This window comes from Ambystoma mexicanum, chromosome 1q (assembly GCF_040938575.1).
Source record: "Ambystoma mexicanum isolate Mex_15411 chromosome 1q, UKY_AmexF1_1, whole genome shotgun sequence".
Taxonomy (NCBI): domain Eukaryota; kingdom Metazoa; phylum Chordata; class Amphibia; order Caudata; family Ambystomatidae; genus Ambystoma; species Ambystoma mexicanum.
The window spans coordinates 138744263-138760644 of NC_090922.1; the positions used below are offsets into that span (position 1 = coordinate 138744263).

At 45.0% G+C, this 16382-nt stretch overlaps 1 protein-coding gene across 2 annotated transcripts in view; it reads left to right on the forward strand.

Moving 5' to 3' along the window:
* ATP2C2 (ATPase secretory pathway Ca2+ transporting 2) overlaps window positions 1-16382 on the forward strand; it is a 565565-nt gene that overhangs the window by 500725 nt on the left and 48458 nt on the right. For both annotated transcript variants that reach the window (XM_069636233.1, XM_069636231.1), the window contains exon 24: window positions 4177-4324. In XM_069636233.1, coding sequence (XP_069492334.1) covers window positions 4177-4324 — 148 coding nt within the window. The remainder of the gene's footprint in view (window positions 1-4176; window positions 4325-16382) is intronic.

The following is a 16382-nucleotide window of genomic DNA, read 5'->3' on the forward strand; positions in this document are numbered from 1 at the left end:
CATATCAACATCCGCCTCATACTCCCCATCACTCTAAAACACTGCTGGTTACACCCCTCCAGCCAGGCGTTTCTCCTCAGGCCTAACGCAGCCAGAATCGGTCTGGATAAAATTTGCCAGAACGAACACATACTCCTGATCTCTCAACCACCACACCTATCATTAAGAAGCAGCTACTACACAAATAACACACCAGAAGCACACACATACGGTGCTCACACGCACCTTAGACTATCTCTACTCTCTCTACTGACTTGAACTTAGGTTCCCGAGGGCGTTCAACCTAGCAGCGCCTTGAGACTATACAAATGGTACATAAGGCGCTATATAAATGCAAAGTAACATAACATAACATGCGCAGAGCCAGTTCATGCAGAAGGTCAGGGAACAGAAAATCAGGAGGAGATTTGGAGTAGATGAGATCTTAGACGTTGTGAAAAGACTGGAACACCTGCTGCAGTACATCAAAGAACTGGAAAGGAAGAATACCACATCCTGCCAAGGCACTGAGTTCAGCTGTGGAAGGATTGAAACACAATGGGAGGATGTGTCAAAAGGTGTATTAGGTGTAGGAGCACCTTTCTCTTTGCAAGTTCTGGGAATTGTCCCAGATATAAGGTTGAGTGTACAAAGTGTAACAAAATGGAACACTTTTCCATATGACGTGAACATTTTACATGTGGTGGAGTGAGACAGATCAAGGTGAATGGAGGAGATGAGCTTCTCAGTAAGTCCAGTGGACAAGTTCAGGAGAGGAGGAAAGCCACATGCTGATGTTGGTGTTAATCACGAGACGGTTGCTATGATGATTGACTCAGGCTCTGACTGCACCCTGATTGGTTGGAAGGTGTGGGATATGTTCAAGGGTGGTAAGGTTGAACTTCAACACCCTAAAGTCCAAACCAATGCATATGGAGAGGCAGATTGACAAACTGTGTAGAATTTAAAACCACATTGGAGTGGGTGCTCCATTGTCACAGATGTTTGTCTCATGGAAAGATGGAAGACTCCTGGGATGGTACAAAAAGAGCGACTAGACCCCACTGTGCCAGGACTAGTAGCTGAGATAGAAACCAAAGCAGCGGAGGTGGAGGATACGTACCAGGAGGGATTTAGAGTGGAGCTGAGCTATCTGATGGGTTATGGCCACCAGATCCAGGTAAAGGACAGAGCAGAGCTGATGGCTAATGTAAGAAGTGTACCAATATGAATCTGGGAGGAGGTGGCGGAAGAACTCCAAACTTGAACAAGAGGGAATCATTGAAGCCATAGAAGCCATTAAATGGGAATCACCCATAGTGTTGGCGAGGAAAGCTAATGGACAGATCAGACTGTGTAGACTTGAGGGGGTAAAACTGATGTGTGATCGGGACATTCTCTTACCGAATATAGGGGGGAGGGCAAGTCTGGTTGCTGGGGCCAAGGTGTTCAGTACACTAGACTCGACTTCAGCTTACAATGAAGACTGACTGCACTCAAACTCATGTGATTTGTGACAGAAGAAGGAACCTACTAGTTCAAGTGAATGCCGTTTGGACTAGTTTCTGCTTTGGCCAGCTTCCAGTGGGGGCGTATGCCTTATTTAAGGGGATGGAAAGGGTTGTATTCTTCCAGGATGACATTTTGGTTACTGTGAGGACAAGGCAAAACATAAACAGAAGTTAGGGAGAGTGTTTCACATCATTTTGGAAGCTGGACTGACACTGCATAGAGAGAAGTGCAAGTTTTAGTTGGAATCCATAGATTATCTGGGGCATAAGTTGAGTGCGATGAGAGTTGAAGCGAAGGAATTGATCTCCACCACAGTTACCCTAAGCAGGCCCAAGGATCGACAAGAGGTGTTCTCATTCTTGGTATTAGCACAATTCTATCATGCTGCACTTTAAGGACGTGTGCCTACATACCCAGGGTTTGTGTAAGAAGGGGGATGGAATTTGTTTGGACTAGTGAGTGTGAGAGGGAGTTCGAGGATGTCAAGGTGTATCAGCCTTGCCCCATTTTGATAACCAATGTGATAGGTGGATAATGAAAATGCCAGTGAGACTGAAGTAGGAGCGGTGTTACAGAGGCAAAGTAGGCCGAAAGGACTGTAGCCTCGCATCTAGGGTATTGAAGGGGGAAGAAGTGCATTATTCTATTGAGAAAGAAGCCTTGAGTGTAGTACGGGCAATCAACACATTTAGAATGTTCTTGTGCAAAAGTTGGTTTGACGTGCACACTGATTATAAGCCCTCTGTGGAGTTATTTACTAGCTGTGGATTGGAAGGAGTCTCTCAAAGGATAATGCGATGGATCACCTCATTACAAAGGGATGATTTCACAGTGGAAATGAGAATGTGGTGGAGGATTATTTGTCTGGAAAAGGTAGAGATCAAGTGGAAGGCGAAGATGAGAAGGGAGATGAAGAGGAAGAGAAACAGAAGGAGCACAAGTGTTTCTGATGTCTGGGGGTGTAGTCGGTGTGCAAGTGTGGGAATAGGTCATGCCTGAGGATGAGGAGCTCAAGAGAGTGGCCAGGGGTATGGAGCAGTGGAAGGAAAGATAGAATGAGGAAGTCTTGCCAAGAAGGTTTCATAAGATTCAAGGGGAGTCAAATATATGGGAAAGATTTCTCTGGAAAGGGCGCTGTTAGTTCCCCCTGGTGGGGTACTTGAGAAGATACTAGAGGCTGGTCATGATGGGCGTCTAGGTTTTAGGAAGACCAATGTGTGACTATTGGTGGCTGAATATGGATACTGATGTGGAGAAGATGGTGACGGAATGTATAATGTGTGGGGAAGCAGAGCAGAGTCTCAGAGACCATGTCCAGCTGCTAAGGCCACTGGAATTACCCAGCCTACCCTACGCATTTGTAGCGATTTTATATTTTGGGTCCTCTCAAAGGGGATAGAGGGATAAGGATGATGGATTTATACTTGGTGGGTGGAGGCAAGGGTTGTGCTTGAAGCGCACCCCCAGGCATTAGTAGCATTCCTTGACAAAATGTTCCAGAAAGAAGGCTGCCTGAGAAAATTGTTTACCAGCAATGGTGTTCAGTTGACTTGGAGGGTGGTAGAGAACGTCTCGGAGGGACTAAGGGTGGAGCATCATAAGATGTCCATGTAACACCCCGAGATGAACCCGAGGTTTGATCGCACACTCATATAAGCAATAAGCATATCAAGGGGGACAGAGGACAAGTAGGAGGAGGTGGAGTCTCTGCTTCCAAATTGGCACCTCATGCCACCACCGGGTTGATTGCTTTTGAGGCACAACACAGGCTGGGGCACGCCAGATATGTTGAATGGGATGAGCAAAAGATGAGGGAGCTGGTAGAGAAGAAGGGGCAAGAGATGAAAGTGAGGTATGACCGGCTCAAAAATGTGCATGTAAAGGACTTTCAAGAGGAAAAGTTGGTGTGAGTGAAGAAAGAAGGGGTGGTTCCCAAGGGGGACAGTAGGTTTTTGGGATTGCAAAGTGTGAAGCGATTGTATGAAGATGAGGTGGCCAACGTAGGTGGCAGTGTGTGGAATAAAGGGTGTATTAGACAGGGCGGTGTGGGGCCCTGGCACAGACCCAATTGTTTAAGCTTTATTGAAAGAAGGGAGGTGTTACCTGAAGTAACTTCTAATGGCCCCCCGGTGTCCAGACTGACGGCAAAGGGTAGGTTCTAGCATCCATAGCAGAATACTAAAACACCTAGTGACAATGTTTTTCTTTCAATAGAAAAGCGGTTGGACGAGTGTTGAGATTGGAATGGAAGTCCTTAGGCCCGTTTAACCTGTGCATGTAACTGCAACTAATACCTCAAAGAAATCTACCTGTTGGCTCCTGTGTCATCTCTGTAACACTGTCACTGCAGAACTGGCTTGACACATGCACTACTGATGCATGCTCTTCAACAAGCATGCATCTGGCCAGTTCTTGTTTAATCCATGTTCCTGCACTAATGCACAAAGCCAAATCTACCTGTCATTTAAAAAAAAATGTTGAAAAAACATTAAACTGCCGCGCAAAGTTATAGCAGTCTCCAAAACCTTTACTATACATAGACCAACCTCTGCTACCCAACGGATCTCCAGGCATATGCCACTATTATTGAGTGTATTGTATCATTCTAATACACCCAATAATGGTCAGAAACATTACAACCGTGCATTTGATGATGCTGATGTTCCTGGTTACATATTTTTACAGTTTGGGAGTTGAACCAGTGGATAAAGATGCCGTCAAGCAACCGCCCAGGAATGCCAAGGAGGCCATCCTGAACAAGACCCTGATACTGAAAATCTTACTGTCGGCCGTCATCATCATCAGCGGCACCCTGTTTGTCTTTTGGAAAGAGGTGAGAACGTTTTTCTGTAGGGAAAGCCTAAATCACAGACTGAAAAATATCAGTCTAATTGATCAATATATTCCAGCTATAGGTATCAGTTAGACTGATCAGTCATTAACTTTATTCAATGTTATTATCCTGGGAGGGGTCTGGAAGAACTAAACATTTCTGGATATGGCTGAGCTGAGCTTTTTCTGAATAAGTGTCAGCAAAAAGGTGAGTCTTGGCTAGAAATTTCGGGCAGCCTCCTGCATGCATTTCTTGGTATAGGCCTTGCAATAGAATCCCCTTACATTTCTGTGAAGTCAGCTAGCTCTCTTCTCTATGTCGATGTACACAAGGGAGTGTGGTCCAAACAATGGCACTTGGGTCATTGGCCGAAGGCTTCTAAACAGCACTGCTTATACTGGAAATCTGTAAAGGAAGGACATAAGCAGGCCCTCAGGGCATATATCTCAATACCAAGCATAATTAAGCAGTATTACCCAAGAAGTGGGGGGCATTACCAAGCCAGTCACAAGGGCTTTAACGATTGCCCGGGGCATTACCTGCCCTGATAATGCCCCCCTGCGAGGGTAATATTGATATTTGTACCACGTAGTACCGGGGTAGTAATAGTGATTTTTTTTCAAAAGTTGAGTAACAACGTGTTTGCCATTCTCAACCTAAAAGAAAACTACAAAATAAGATGGCTGCACTTACTCTGCCTGTGCAGACTATCGTCTCAGAATTTCAAGGCCTCTGAGCGACTGTTTTTCTTTCTCCTTGTTCCCATCCTCCTTGAGCGCATTGAAACACTTGCCTGTGTATAGGCGCTTCATAAATGTACAATACCATCTGATGCCACTTCCTGTTTTTTCAAGGGGATTGAGTTAAATTACATCAGAGGTCGTGTGATGTCACTAACGCTACTCCTGGCGTTTTGGTGAAATGATGTCCCTGGGTCAGCCAATGGGCAGTAAATATCCATGGGTGGGCAGTTCCAGGGAAGGGGACAAAATAACATAACTAATTTACATGCCACACTCCAACACCAAGGGTGGGAGTAACCCACCAGCATGTGGATGCAAACCAGTCCCACATTAATCCATAAGGAGACTCTTTCCCATCAGAGAAAAATCCCAAAGTACCAGAAAATATTTCAGTACAGTGCTCATTTTCTTTGGGGGGGAGGCTTGGCAGGGATCAGCCCTGGCACTTATTTCTGAGCCCTTGCACTTCATGCTGATTCCAGCTTGATTACGGTGTGGTGTTTTAGCAACTTTATTATTTGAACAGTGAGTCAGTCATAGTAATACAACAACAGTGCAAGGTTCGAAATTGCTGGGAGTTATTTAGCTCCTACCTCTTTCTAGGAGAGCCTGGTTACCTTGAAACCAACAGCTACCAGGAACTACATTTGGCTCCCCAGTCCAAGTGGTGCCTTACAAACATGCATATGTGACATTAATTTTGAGTGTTTGAAAATGTTCATAATGAAGACCTAGGGCACAGCTAGGACACATTTACACATGATGGATCATATATAATAGCCTGAAAGTTACTGTCCTTCTCATGTGGAAGTTAGATTTGTGGTGCGCCGTGCACCTGCTCCTAGTTTCCTAGCCACAGCCCCTGCTTACTGGGTGATGCCTGACGCACAGGAGCTGGTTTTGTCTCCTGCTCTTTGAACATTAACTCCGAGCCCTGCAGTGTGCACTGGCCAGATTTCTGCATGGGCTAGCTCATTGTTATTCATGAACCTGATCACCCAGGTCGTGAGGGGTAGTTATCAATTTTCATGAATAACAATGTGTTGGGCGGTGACAATGCTGGACGCTGATGCTGGCCATGTCCAGACACTGCTCCACTCAGCCTGCATGACAATGCTGCAAATTTTCTACCATAATAATCAGGGTAGGTTGACAACAGGACAGTCCCCAGCCAGCAGCCCCAACACAGGGGCAAGGTCAGTGAAAAGGACAATAACTAAGAGGATTTCCTGTCATGAGTGACAGCCTATACAAGACAATACTGCTGCATTGTTTGATAGGCAAGTTCATCAGTTTAGTAATTATTTTGCCTGCTTTTGTCCATCAATTTACTGTAGGAGTAAAGCTGTCTTGCTCTTTTTTTCTGTGGATAGATGGCTAACATGTTCCACTTGCCACCGATCGAATCGGAGCAAAAGGTTAAGGATGTTGTGTTTTAAAGAAACACTTAAACCTTTAAGGCCTGTTGGGTATTTTGTGTAGATTTGAGCCCTGGCGGTATTTCCTTAACGCTAAAAATAATGGTAATTTGGCAAGGACTACCCCTTACATTTATATTGGGTTTGGCCTTATTTCCTTTTAGGGACCATTCCTTATTTCAGTACACAGAATCATTTAGTGGTATACATTTTGTTGGTGGTATTTTGGTGAGCATAATTTTTCTGTTTTATTTGTGGCCCCAATATACAACACCCCTTATTTTTGCTTAGACTGTTCATGTGATCTCTAGAGGCCTCGGACCTCCATTCATAAATACCACAATTTTCACATATAGCATTCTCAATAATCTGTGGTATTATCACTAATTTATTTATATTAGTGAACTATGTTTCCATAGGCCTCTTTTTGCTGATTCATGTACGCCCAGCAAGAACTATGGTGTTATATTCCACTCAGAAACCAGACACACATACTGAGTGGAATCACGCACACAGCTATTTATAATTCCTAATGATATTACTCCATCTGTATCGGAAACATGACACATGTATTACTCAAACATCTTCCCCTTCTCGCAGGATATTATTTTAGATGCACCAAAGAAAAAGACAAAAGCAAAAACACTCTACACAGACTGTGTGTTATAACAATTTCATTTCAAAATAATACATTACCATTATTGTTAGACAGTCTTCTCTGAAATAAACAGAAGAGAAACAGATGCAATAATACAACGAAATTCACTTCACATTATTTGTAACAAGAAGAAAAAAATTACATCAATGAAACAGCATTTACTTTGCAACATTATAATGTGGCAGTTAAACACAGGGATTCCCTATTGCTATTTTTCCTGCCTGAGAAACATTTCATCCGTGCGGCACACCCTCAATTCACTTTAGATAGTTACCAGTTATTTGTGGCTCTCCTACACGCGAACTCCCTTGCCTTGCCACCTCCGAGGAATGACCCAGGGTTGTCCTCGTAAACTGGCAGTTTGAAGGGCACAGCGAAAACATACAGTTTTCAAGCCAGTGCCAAGTGAGACCAGAAATGCCCAGTCTCTGAAGGTCTGTATCAGCAGCCCAGCCAAAGCGAATTCCTCACAGCAGCTCAGCCAAAGCGATCTCATCTCAGTTCTGTCAGACCTTGTCCAGTAAAACTCTGTTGCATCCCCCAGGCTTACGTGTCACCAATCAAATTCAAAAGACCGTATCCTCCTTCCTTCAACAATAGCTCACTTTTACAGTAAGCAACTTTATCTAAACTAATTTCCTGGCATGCAGATTTTGCTTCCTGCAAAGACAGTGAACAGAGAGAGCAAGAACAAAAAAATAATCTAAATGCACGTTTAAAATGACTCTCAGAGCATGTCTTTTCTGCCTCCTTTTTTCCACATGGAGAGCACATTATAATGTTATTGAGATAGTACTAGTGTTAGTATTTGTTAATTAAGTCAGTCAATTAGATAGCTAATTTGGTCTCCTGTAAATGAGGCATTTCAAATAAGAGAAAAAAGAAAAAAAATATTCTGGTGTGCTTTTAAATCTGCAGTCTGTCTCCACTTGCATATCCATATGTTACACTGGCGACATATGGCTGGCTATAAGTGTGCCACATTATAGCAATAATGTGATCATATGCAGTGGCGCTGTACTCCAAAACACAATTATACTACAGGCCTGATTCATGAACAAGTGTGCATTTCTCGCGCAATTGGCAGGCACCGAGAATGTCACTGCGCAAGCTTGCGCACAGAATAAAAATGTGCGCCCTGCGTATTCATTGAGTTTGCGCCGCCACGCAAAGCATAAACAGCCAGAACAGCTACCTTTGCATGCTCCCGAGGCGCGAATACACGCACCCTTCAAACAGTGCATGGTGTCCCCCACAAGCAGGCATGCATCTCGGGGACCATGCGCAGGGTCGCCCTAACTGTTGCCAGCACCCCAATAACATGCATATGATCCTTTCGTAACGCAGGTTAAACTCGCAAACTCTGTGTGAACCCCCGTAAACCCATCCTGCACCCCGCTACACTGTGTACGTGCACCCCTACATTAAATCGGAACTCCAGTTGTGTACATGCACCCCTAAATCCGACATGCAAACCCACCTACGCGCTGTGATTCCTATGCGCAAGTGTCTTCACGCCTGCCTTCGGGTGGCATAGTGATTGAGGGATTTGCATGGCCATTTCTATGCCGAGAAGCTCCGCGGGTGGTTCAATGTTGGTTGACGCAGTTGTGGGTGTACGAGGGACTGCCTGCAGGCCGCCCGTCGTAACGGCCACTTTTTTGGATGTTCTTCTCCATTTTGTGTTCCCCCCCCTTCCCAGTTCTCTGTGCAAGCCATGACCATGCTCAGCGTGGTGGCTTGTGCTCGACGGCTTGCAAAGACGTTGCCATCCCTGTGCGAACCTCACACAAGTCCTGAAAAAGTTCTGTGCATTGGATACCATGAATCGACAAACGGGATTTCGCACACAGTTGGGCGTGCAAGTTCCCGATTTCGCAATTAAATAATTGCATACATCTGGTCCTTAGTTTATTTCAAGACACAACTAATATGTTACATCGTTTGATATCTGTAAATCGCACAGTGGATCCATCATCCTCAATGGTGGGAGTTGCAGCTTTAACACAAATATGTTCACACATTATGGAGTAGCCGTAGTTGGTGTCAACAGTGGGTGGGGAGTTGCACACCCCAACGTGTATCAGGTGTGCTAGAAAATATTTAGCCCCTGGATCTTATTTTTCTTAGAAATAAAGTACTGATTCAGTCCAAGTCGAGCCCCCAGTGTAAGAGTTCAGGAAAACCCGGAAGGAACAAATCCAAAGAAAGGGAGCTTAATGCAGAGGGTTACACACCCTTCTCCCATGTGCTCAGTTCAGGAGCACTGACTTGAGAAAACAAGCAAGACATGAAAAATGTAAATACCTCAGTAAGCTAGCCCAATGGAGATACAATCCATAAGGAGGGTAGGAGTGAGTGCAGCAAGTAGTCTAATACCAGGGACCAAGAAAGCAACGAGAGAGTCCAGTAAGCTAGGCAGGGTCAATAAATAACCAGAAAATCAATCCGGTAAAAGAAAAAGCTGCGATGCACAAGACTGGGAGAAGACACAGTTGTGGTGGGGGTGATGAGACGTGAAAGGGAAGAATAGGAAAACACACAAAAACAGTGTTTGCAGAGTTCGAAAGCATGATACAGAACACGACTCACAGAAACCCTGAGGAGCTAATGGCACTAGTGCTCCTTCTGTGTGAACGCCCGGCATGCTATGTGTTGCTGGGAGATGATGTCTGCATACTCTATTGTACCGCTGGAACGCGCAGCCGGCTCCAGTCTGGAAGGCCATACAGTGATCGTCGTATTGCTTAAAAGTGCTTCTAACAGCAGGGCAATTCTTACGCTTCTGCGGATAGATGCAGGCATCTTAAGCTTACCCAAAGACTCGGCATGTTCACAACCATTAACTGGTTGTTCTTCACTGAGTGTTCCTTTTGGGAGGGAATCCAGATCAAATGGCCAAGTTCACATCTCACTTATAAAATTCACTTCCCTTTTAGGGTCTTCATTGCCAGAATTAATCCTGACCAGCCCTCTACCTCCAGACATGCAACTAGATCAGGGGGTCTGCATCGTTTAGCTTCCCATATTTGCCTCGCCATTGACGAGTTGACTATGCTGGGTAGAGATGATGCAAGTTGGAGGCCAAAACATGCCTCCAGAATGCGCCTCTCCTATTGAGTCTCTGTTGAACCGCCTTTGCTGTTAAGTGGCCCCTTCTCCAAAGCACACCATTTAATATCCACAGTATGTTTAAGTTTCTGAAAATATCAACTCATGGTGCTTGACGTTCTATCCCTCAAGAAGGGATAGAAATACCTTTCTTTTTTACACATTTCACATTGTTGAAGTGCGCTCCCTGCACCCTTGTTGGTTCTGGGAGCCTGCCGCACATTAGTGTTGCAAGCATGCTTCTGACTCTAATGTATGCATAGGGGTCGGGCATCATGTCCTTTGCGATGCTGCAAAGACACCTGAAAATTTGCAGGTTACATTTGCAAATACAATGACCTACCCATTTCTCAAAGTAATGCAGCTTAAAATGGCCATCCTCTGCACATATACCATTTATGTTAATTGTTGTGAATATGTTGCTAAATATTTTTTAAAAAATAGTTTTTAATCATTTGCAAAAGCGCAATTCTTTTGATTTCTACTTTAAAGGAACAGCCAGGTACTCGCCAATAGTAAATTAGACACTTTAGCTTGCTTGGACATGCCTGGTAGGAAAGGTTCTGACCTTTTCCATGAGGTTTATACTTTGTTTGCCTTAGGCACGTGCTGGCAGGAAAGGGTCTGACCTCTTTAACCCACTGTTTTCAGCAACATTTCATCAAGATGAAATTGTAATAAGCTTAACGTGAATCTGCGACCCAAATCTCTTAAAAGTTCATTAACTAAATATAGACAAGGATATGGTAGAAGTCCTGTTTAAGCTCATTCTCAGTTGAACAAGTTAAATGTGCAGTCAAAAATTGCTAAAAACTGTGCTCTGCTACAATGAGGTTACCCAAGTGCAGTCCCTCTTATGCCTACTCATACGACAGTCAATTACAAAAGAGGTAAGCGTCTAAGTCACGCAAAATGTATACTATTAATTGGTCAGCCATATTCCATTTGCACTTCAACTTGGATGGAACGGATGGAACGGACGGAGTGGATGGATGGATGGATGGATGGAACGAACGAACAAATGGATGATTTGGATGCAACGGATGGAGTGGATGGAATGCATGGAACGGATGCAGTGGATGGAATGGACGCAGCGGATGCAGTGGATGGAATGGTTAGAGTGGAGGGAACGGTTAGAGTGGAGGGAATGTTTAAATGAATGGAACGGATGAAGAGAATGTAACGGATGAAGAGAATGGAACGGATGAAGAGAATGGAACGGATGAAGAGGATGGAACGGATGAAGTGGAAGGAAAGGATGGACGGAGTGGACGGAACGAAGTGGATAGAGTAGATGGAAAAGATAGTGGACAAAGGATGGAGTGGATGTAAAGGATTGGAAGCATGCAACAGATGGAATCAGATGGAACGGATGGAGTGGATGGAGTGGGTGGATGGAAAGAATGGAGTAAATGGAAAGGACGGAGTGGATGAGCTGGCAGAGTGGATGGAGCTGACAGAGTGGATGGAAAGGATGGAATGGGTGGAGTCGATGGAACGGATGGAAAGGACAAAGTGGATGTTAAGGATGATGCAGGAGGTAGATGGAGTGGATGAAAAGGACAGAGTGGATATTTCTCAGTGTCTCCTATTTACGCTATGTATATGCTATGTACCTGTATCCCCATGTTACCTGTATCACATGTCTACCCTATCCATCCTGTGGCATTATATAAGTATGCCGCTATGTACTCCCCCCTGTCCTGCTCTCGTGCTTGATCACAGGCGCTTTACTGATAACCACCATATCACACCACTACGCTTACTCTCTCCTATACACCATCATTCAACTAGAACACAGCTATACTACGACACATTTGGTCTGTCTAGCTGTTCTCATACTAACATGAGCCCACAAACTCCTCATCATCCTAATAAAACACAGCTCGCTGAGCACATACTGGCTATCTTAGGCGTTTGCTCAGGCCTAACGCATCCAGTACTCAGCCTGGGTGTCCACCCTCAAGACTGAACACATCCAACTGATTTCCTCAGCACCGCACCTATCGCTAAGAAGCATCTATCATGTAACAACCACAACATCTGCACACATATATGGTGTGCCCACGCACCATACGACACTCTCTCTCTCTACTGACTTGAACTGCGGTTCCTGAGGGCGTTCAACCTACCAGCCCTTTGAGGTTATACCAATGATACATAAGGCGCTATATAAATGCCAAGTAACATAACACATAACATAACATTTAACAGATTCAACACCCCCTTGCTTTCCCCTGGAGCCCCCTGCTTCTACTTGAGCCCTCGTGCGTCTCTTTAACCCCCCTGTTTTTCCATGCTCCGCCTGCTTCCCTGTGCACCTCCATCGCCTCCACCTCCCTGGTCTCCCATGCCCCACTGTTCCCTACATGGGTTTTCGTAGTGATGCCTTCCCTCTACATGGTCACGTTTGTGCATATGGTCTGCAGCGGAGTATGCTTATTGTTACCGTTCAGGTTTTGGTTGGTTGTCCTGGGCCTTTCATACCACAATGGATCTACTTTCACTTTGCCACTCTCTCACAATTCCAACTGAGCCTTTAAAAGGCCAGTCTGCTGTCTAGAATGTGAGCAGAGTCGCGCTTGGACCGTGAGCTGCGCTCTGAGGACGGAGGTGGCCGCAGACTTACGTGGTCCACAGAAGCTTTACTGTGGATGCGGCGAGCGCCTCCGTAAGCTCTACAGGAATATCACAACAAGGTAATTACTGTGGTTCCTGATTTACAGGACCATCTATGTCCATATATTATGGTGAATCCGATTCATTAAATGGGCAGTAGCAGCAGCATACATAATTTGGTGATCAACTGCTCCCTGTTCCCACTGTTGGTGGGACGAGGGGGGAGTCCAAAGGATTCTCCCCATACTGCTCTGGGCGGGTGGAGGAGCCCAGCCCAATGACTCACCCTTGAACATGTAACAAGGGCCGAGCCCAAGACATCATTACACATCTGAAAGGCAACACTATGAGCCGCTTGGAAAGACTAAAAAGCTTGTCTTCATGACTCATTGTACAGGAAGTTGTTTAGAGGGTCACTCAAGGAAGTAGTTTAAAAATGGTGGCAGAAAAATGCTGTCTCATCCCTGGAACAATGCAAGAAACATCAAAGGAAAAACAAATCGGGTCTCTACAAGTCCAGAGACAATACCATAGACCGAACACCTATAATTGCACAGTATTACAGCCTTGAAAAGCAATTCACACAATTGCTGTGAACTTTAACAACTACACGCGATTACTTTAAAATACTTGGCTTACTTCCCATGGCAATACAGCATTTTACAGTCCATTATCTACTGAGCCTCTAAGCAACAGATCAAGGCCCAGAAGAGAGATGGACCCCAGAGATGTCCCATACAGGACTCTGAGACTCAAATATTTGAACACTGCAAGTCAGACAATATGCCGACTCTGAAGCAGGTTTGAATCTCTGATCTCTTGTGTGCCATGGAGCATGAGGATTCAAACCACAGGGACAGAAATCCACTTAACCACGGGGTGGCAACATGACATAGAAGAGAAGGTTCAACACACAATTAGGAAAGTGGTCGAAAAGATCCAGCTCAAAAGCAGGCACTGTCACTAGGAGGAAAGAACACACCGGAAAATCTATACATATGGTTATTTATAACGCGCTTAATACCCAGAAGTTTCTAAGCGAGGACCAGGGGATCGTACCTGTGTTGCCCTGTGTCGTCTTGTTTCCAAGGCGAGCATGTTGCCCCTAAGCTATACTCCCAGGAATGGATGAAGAATGGACTAACTCGCTCTTCATGTATCAGAAGAGTCTGGAGGACACAAGGCATTGGTCAGAGCCCAAGCAATAGCTCAAGCACGGGCAAGACATTAAACCGGTCAACAGGGGCAATCAGGAATACAAGGGGTACCCTGATGCTAAACCCTGAGGACACCCTGGGATCTTCAAAAGCATTCCTAATACAACAGCCCGCACACTGCCAAGTGCACCTTGACTCTGCAATAGCTACCGTTTAGGGCAGGAACTTCCAACAACAAATTATCTTTTATATATATTAATGCTGTACAAGGCATTCAATCAAAAACTCCTGATGGCAGGTCACAGCGGAGTCCAATGCATGCTCATGATTGAAGGGTTCACATAGAAACATTGGTGGATTAAGGTTTAATCGCTAATGAGGACTATACAAATTTAACACCATAATAGCACATAGCAACACGATGATCTATTGTCATTATATACAGGTTATGAAGGTCAAGGGTAGGGATGATACAGATAGACCTATGGACAATATATATATGATAGGACAGCACTCGACAGTTGTTACCTTTTTGCACAGATGAAGGAAGGTCAGTGTGGTGGGATTTTGAGGTGGGTCAGTGAAGGAAACTCTTCGAGGGCTAGCAAACCTTTCAAGGGCAGATTTGAAATATGGGGTGGTGGTTATGTCCTTGATGTCCGTAGGCAGGGCTGTGTGACAGTTAGAACTCTTCCTTCTTCCCAAGGTCCAGAGGCATCTGCTCATTCTAGGAAAGCTGACCTATAAAAGCAGTTTAGCCAGAGCTCAGAGGTACCGGTAGATGGTACTGGATGGGATCTGCAAAGACCCCCTCGTTCTGTAGGGTCTTATTAGCGGAGCGCTGTGATCTCTAACCCAAAGAAACAAGCCATCCCTGTGGTGTCTGGATAATACCTTGTTCTTGGTGTCTACGTAAAGGTCTATGATACAGAAAAGGCCTAGCCCAGAGCTATTGGTGCTAGTACCCGAGTAACGCGGAGTTTGTCCTGACGGTCGGCACGGATGAGGAGGAACAAGCCACTGAGGTTGCTAATGATTCCCGCTAAGATGGGGAAGCAGGGACCACTGAAAAACCCTGGTTTGCCTGCCTGATGTAACTGTGGGTTGGACAGGCGTGTCCTGAAGGCAAGATTTCATAAAGAGGATGGTAAAGAGGCGTTTCTGGACTCTGTTCTTTAGAGTAGAGGCGATAAAGCCATGGAAGGATATCAGGCTAGTGAGAGAAATAACAGGTAGTAATTATCTCAAAGGGGACAGACATATAGGGTAGGACTAATGTAGATAACAAGGTAATAGTCACAAGGACAGTGATGATGGAGGCAACAAAAATAGAATGACATGGTGTAGTGTAAAACTTTGTACCGATGCCAAAAACACTGCCCTATCTTTTGTGGTGAGAAGTTGAAAAAGCACTTCTCCTTTGAAGCATGTCAAACTATTTAGTATAAAGTCTTTATATCCTGCCTGAGACTGTGGAAGAAATCCTAACTATGAAGACGTAAAGTCTTCCTAAATTGCCAATAACCTATAGTAACTTACTTGTACTGGTAGCAGTGATCTCCAAACCCTCCTGCTGGTGCAATCGCCGTTGCGATAATGCACGTCTTTTTCGTTTCTGTAGACGCAAACCGCAAGTTGCTCGATCACTTCCGGTTCGCCTTGCTGTAATTGTCTGACCAGTGTCTGGCGGGCCGCCATCTTGAGGGCAGTTGCCACGCCAGATGGCAGTCCATAGATGTGCAGCGACCACGGCACCCCTGCAAAGCTGCTTGCTTCCCATGCGGGTCTCTGGTCCAAGTGGTAAGTACGGGAATGGGGTGGGTTGTGGGGATTCCTAACAATTGGCTTTTACAATGATAGAGATTCAGGTGTTCATGTAAGTGTGGAACATCAAGGTCTTGAGAATGCACTCCTATCATTATATGGGTTGGCTCAGAGTATCTGCCAGTACAGCACTTTCCCATAGGCCCACAAAGAAGAAAAGGGGCTGCAGGGAAAGAGGGGGGAACAATCCTGATGCAGTATCACACTGGAGGAATCGCAGATCTGTGAACAACATACTATACCTTACCAGATTCTGGAAGATTTTAGAGGGCATATTGGGAGAAAACTGATTGTAGTATGGCCACAGGGAGCCGAAGCCAAACGCCTCCCAATTCCAATGTGTAGCTTCCAAAGGACCAGGGACTTCTGCCTGAAGTGAAGATGGCCACCGGACCCCTAGTGGGAGGGGCAAATGAGATCATTAGAGCACACAGTCAATCTAATGTCCCTTTACATGTGTGTGTGAAGAACAATTCGATTTGCTAATAGAAGGGAAGAAATAGGAAGGGCCTTCTAAGTGCATACAAA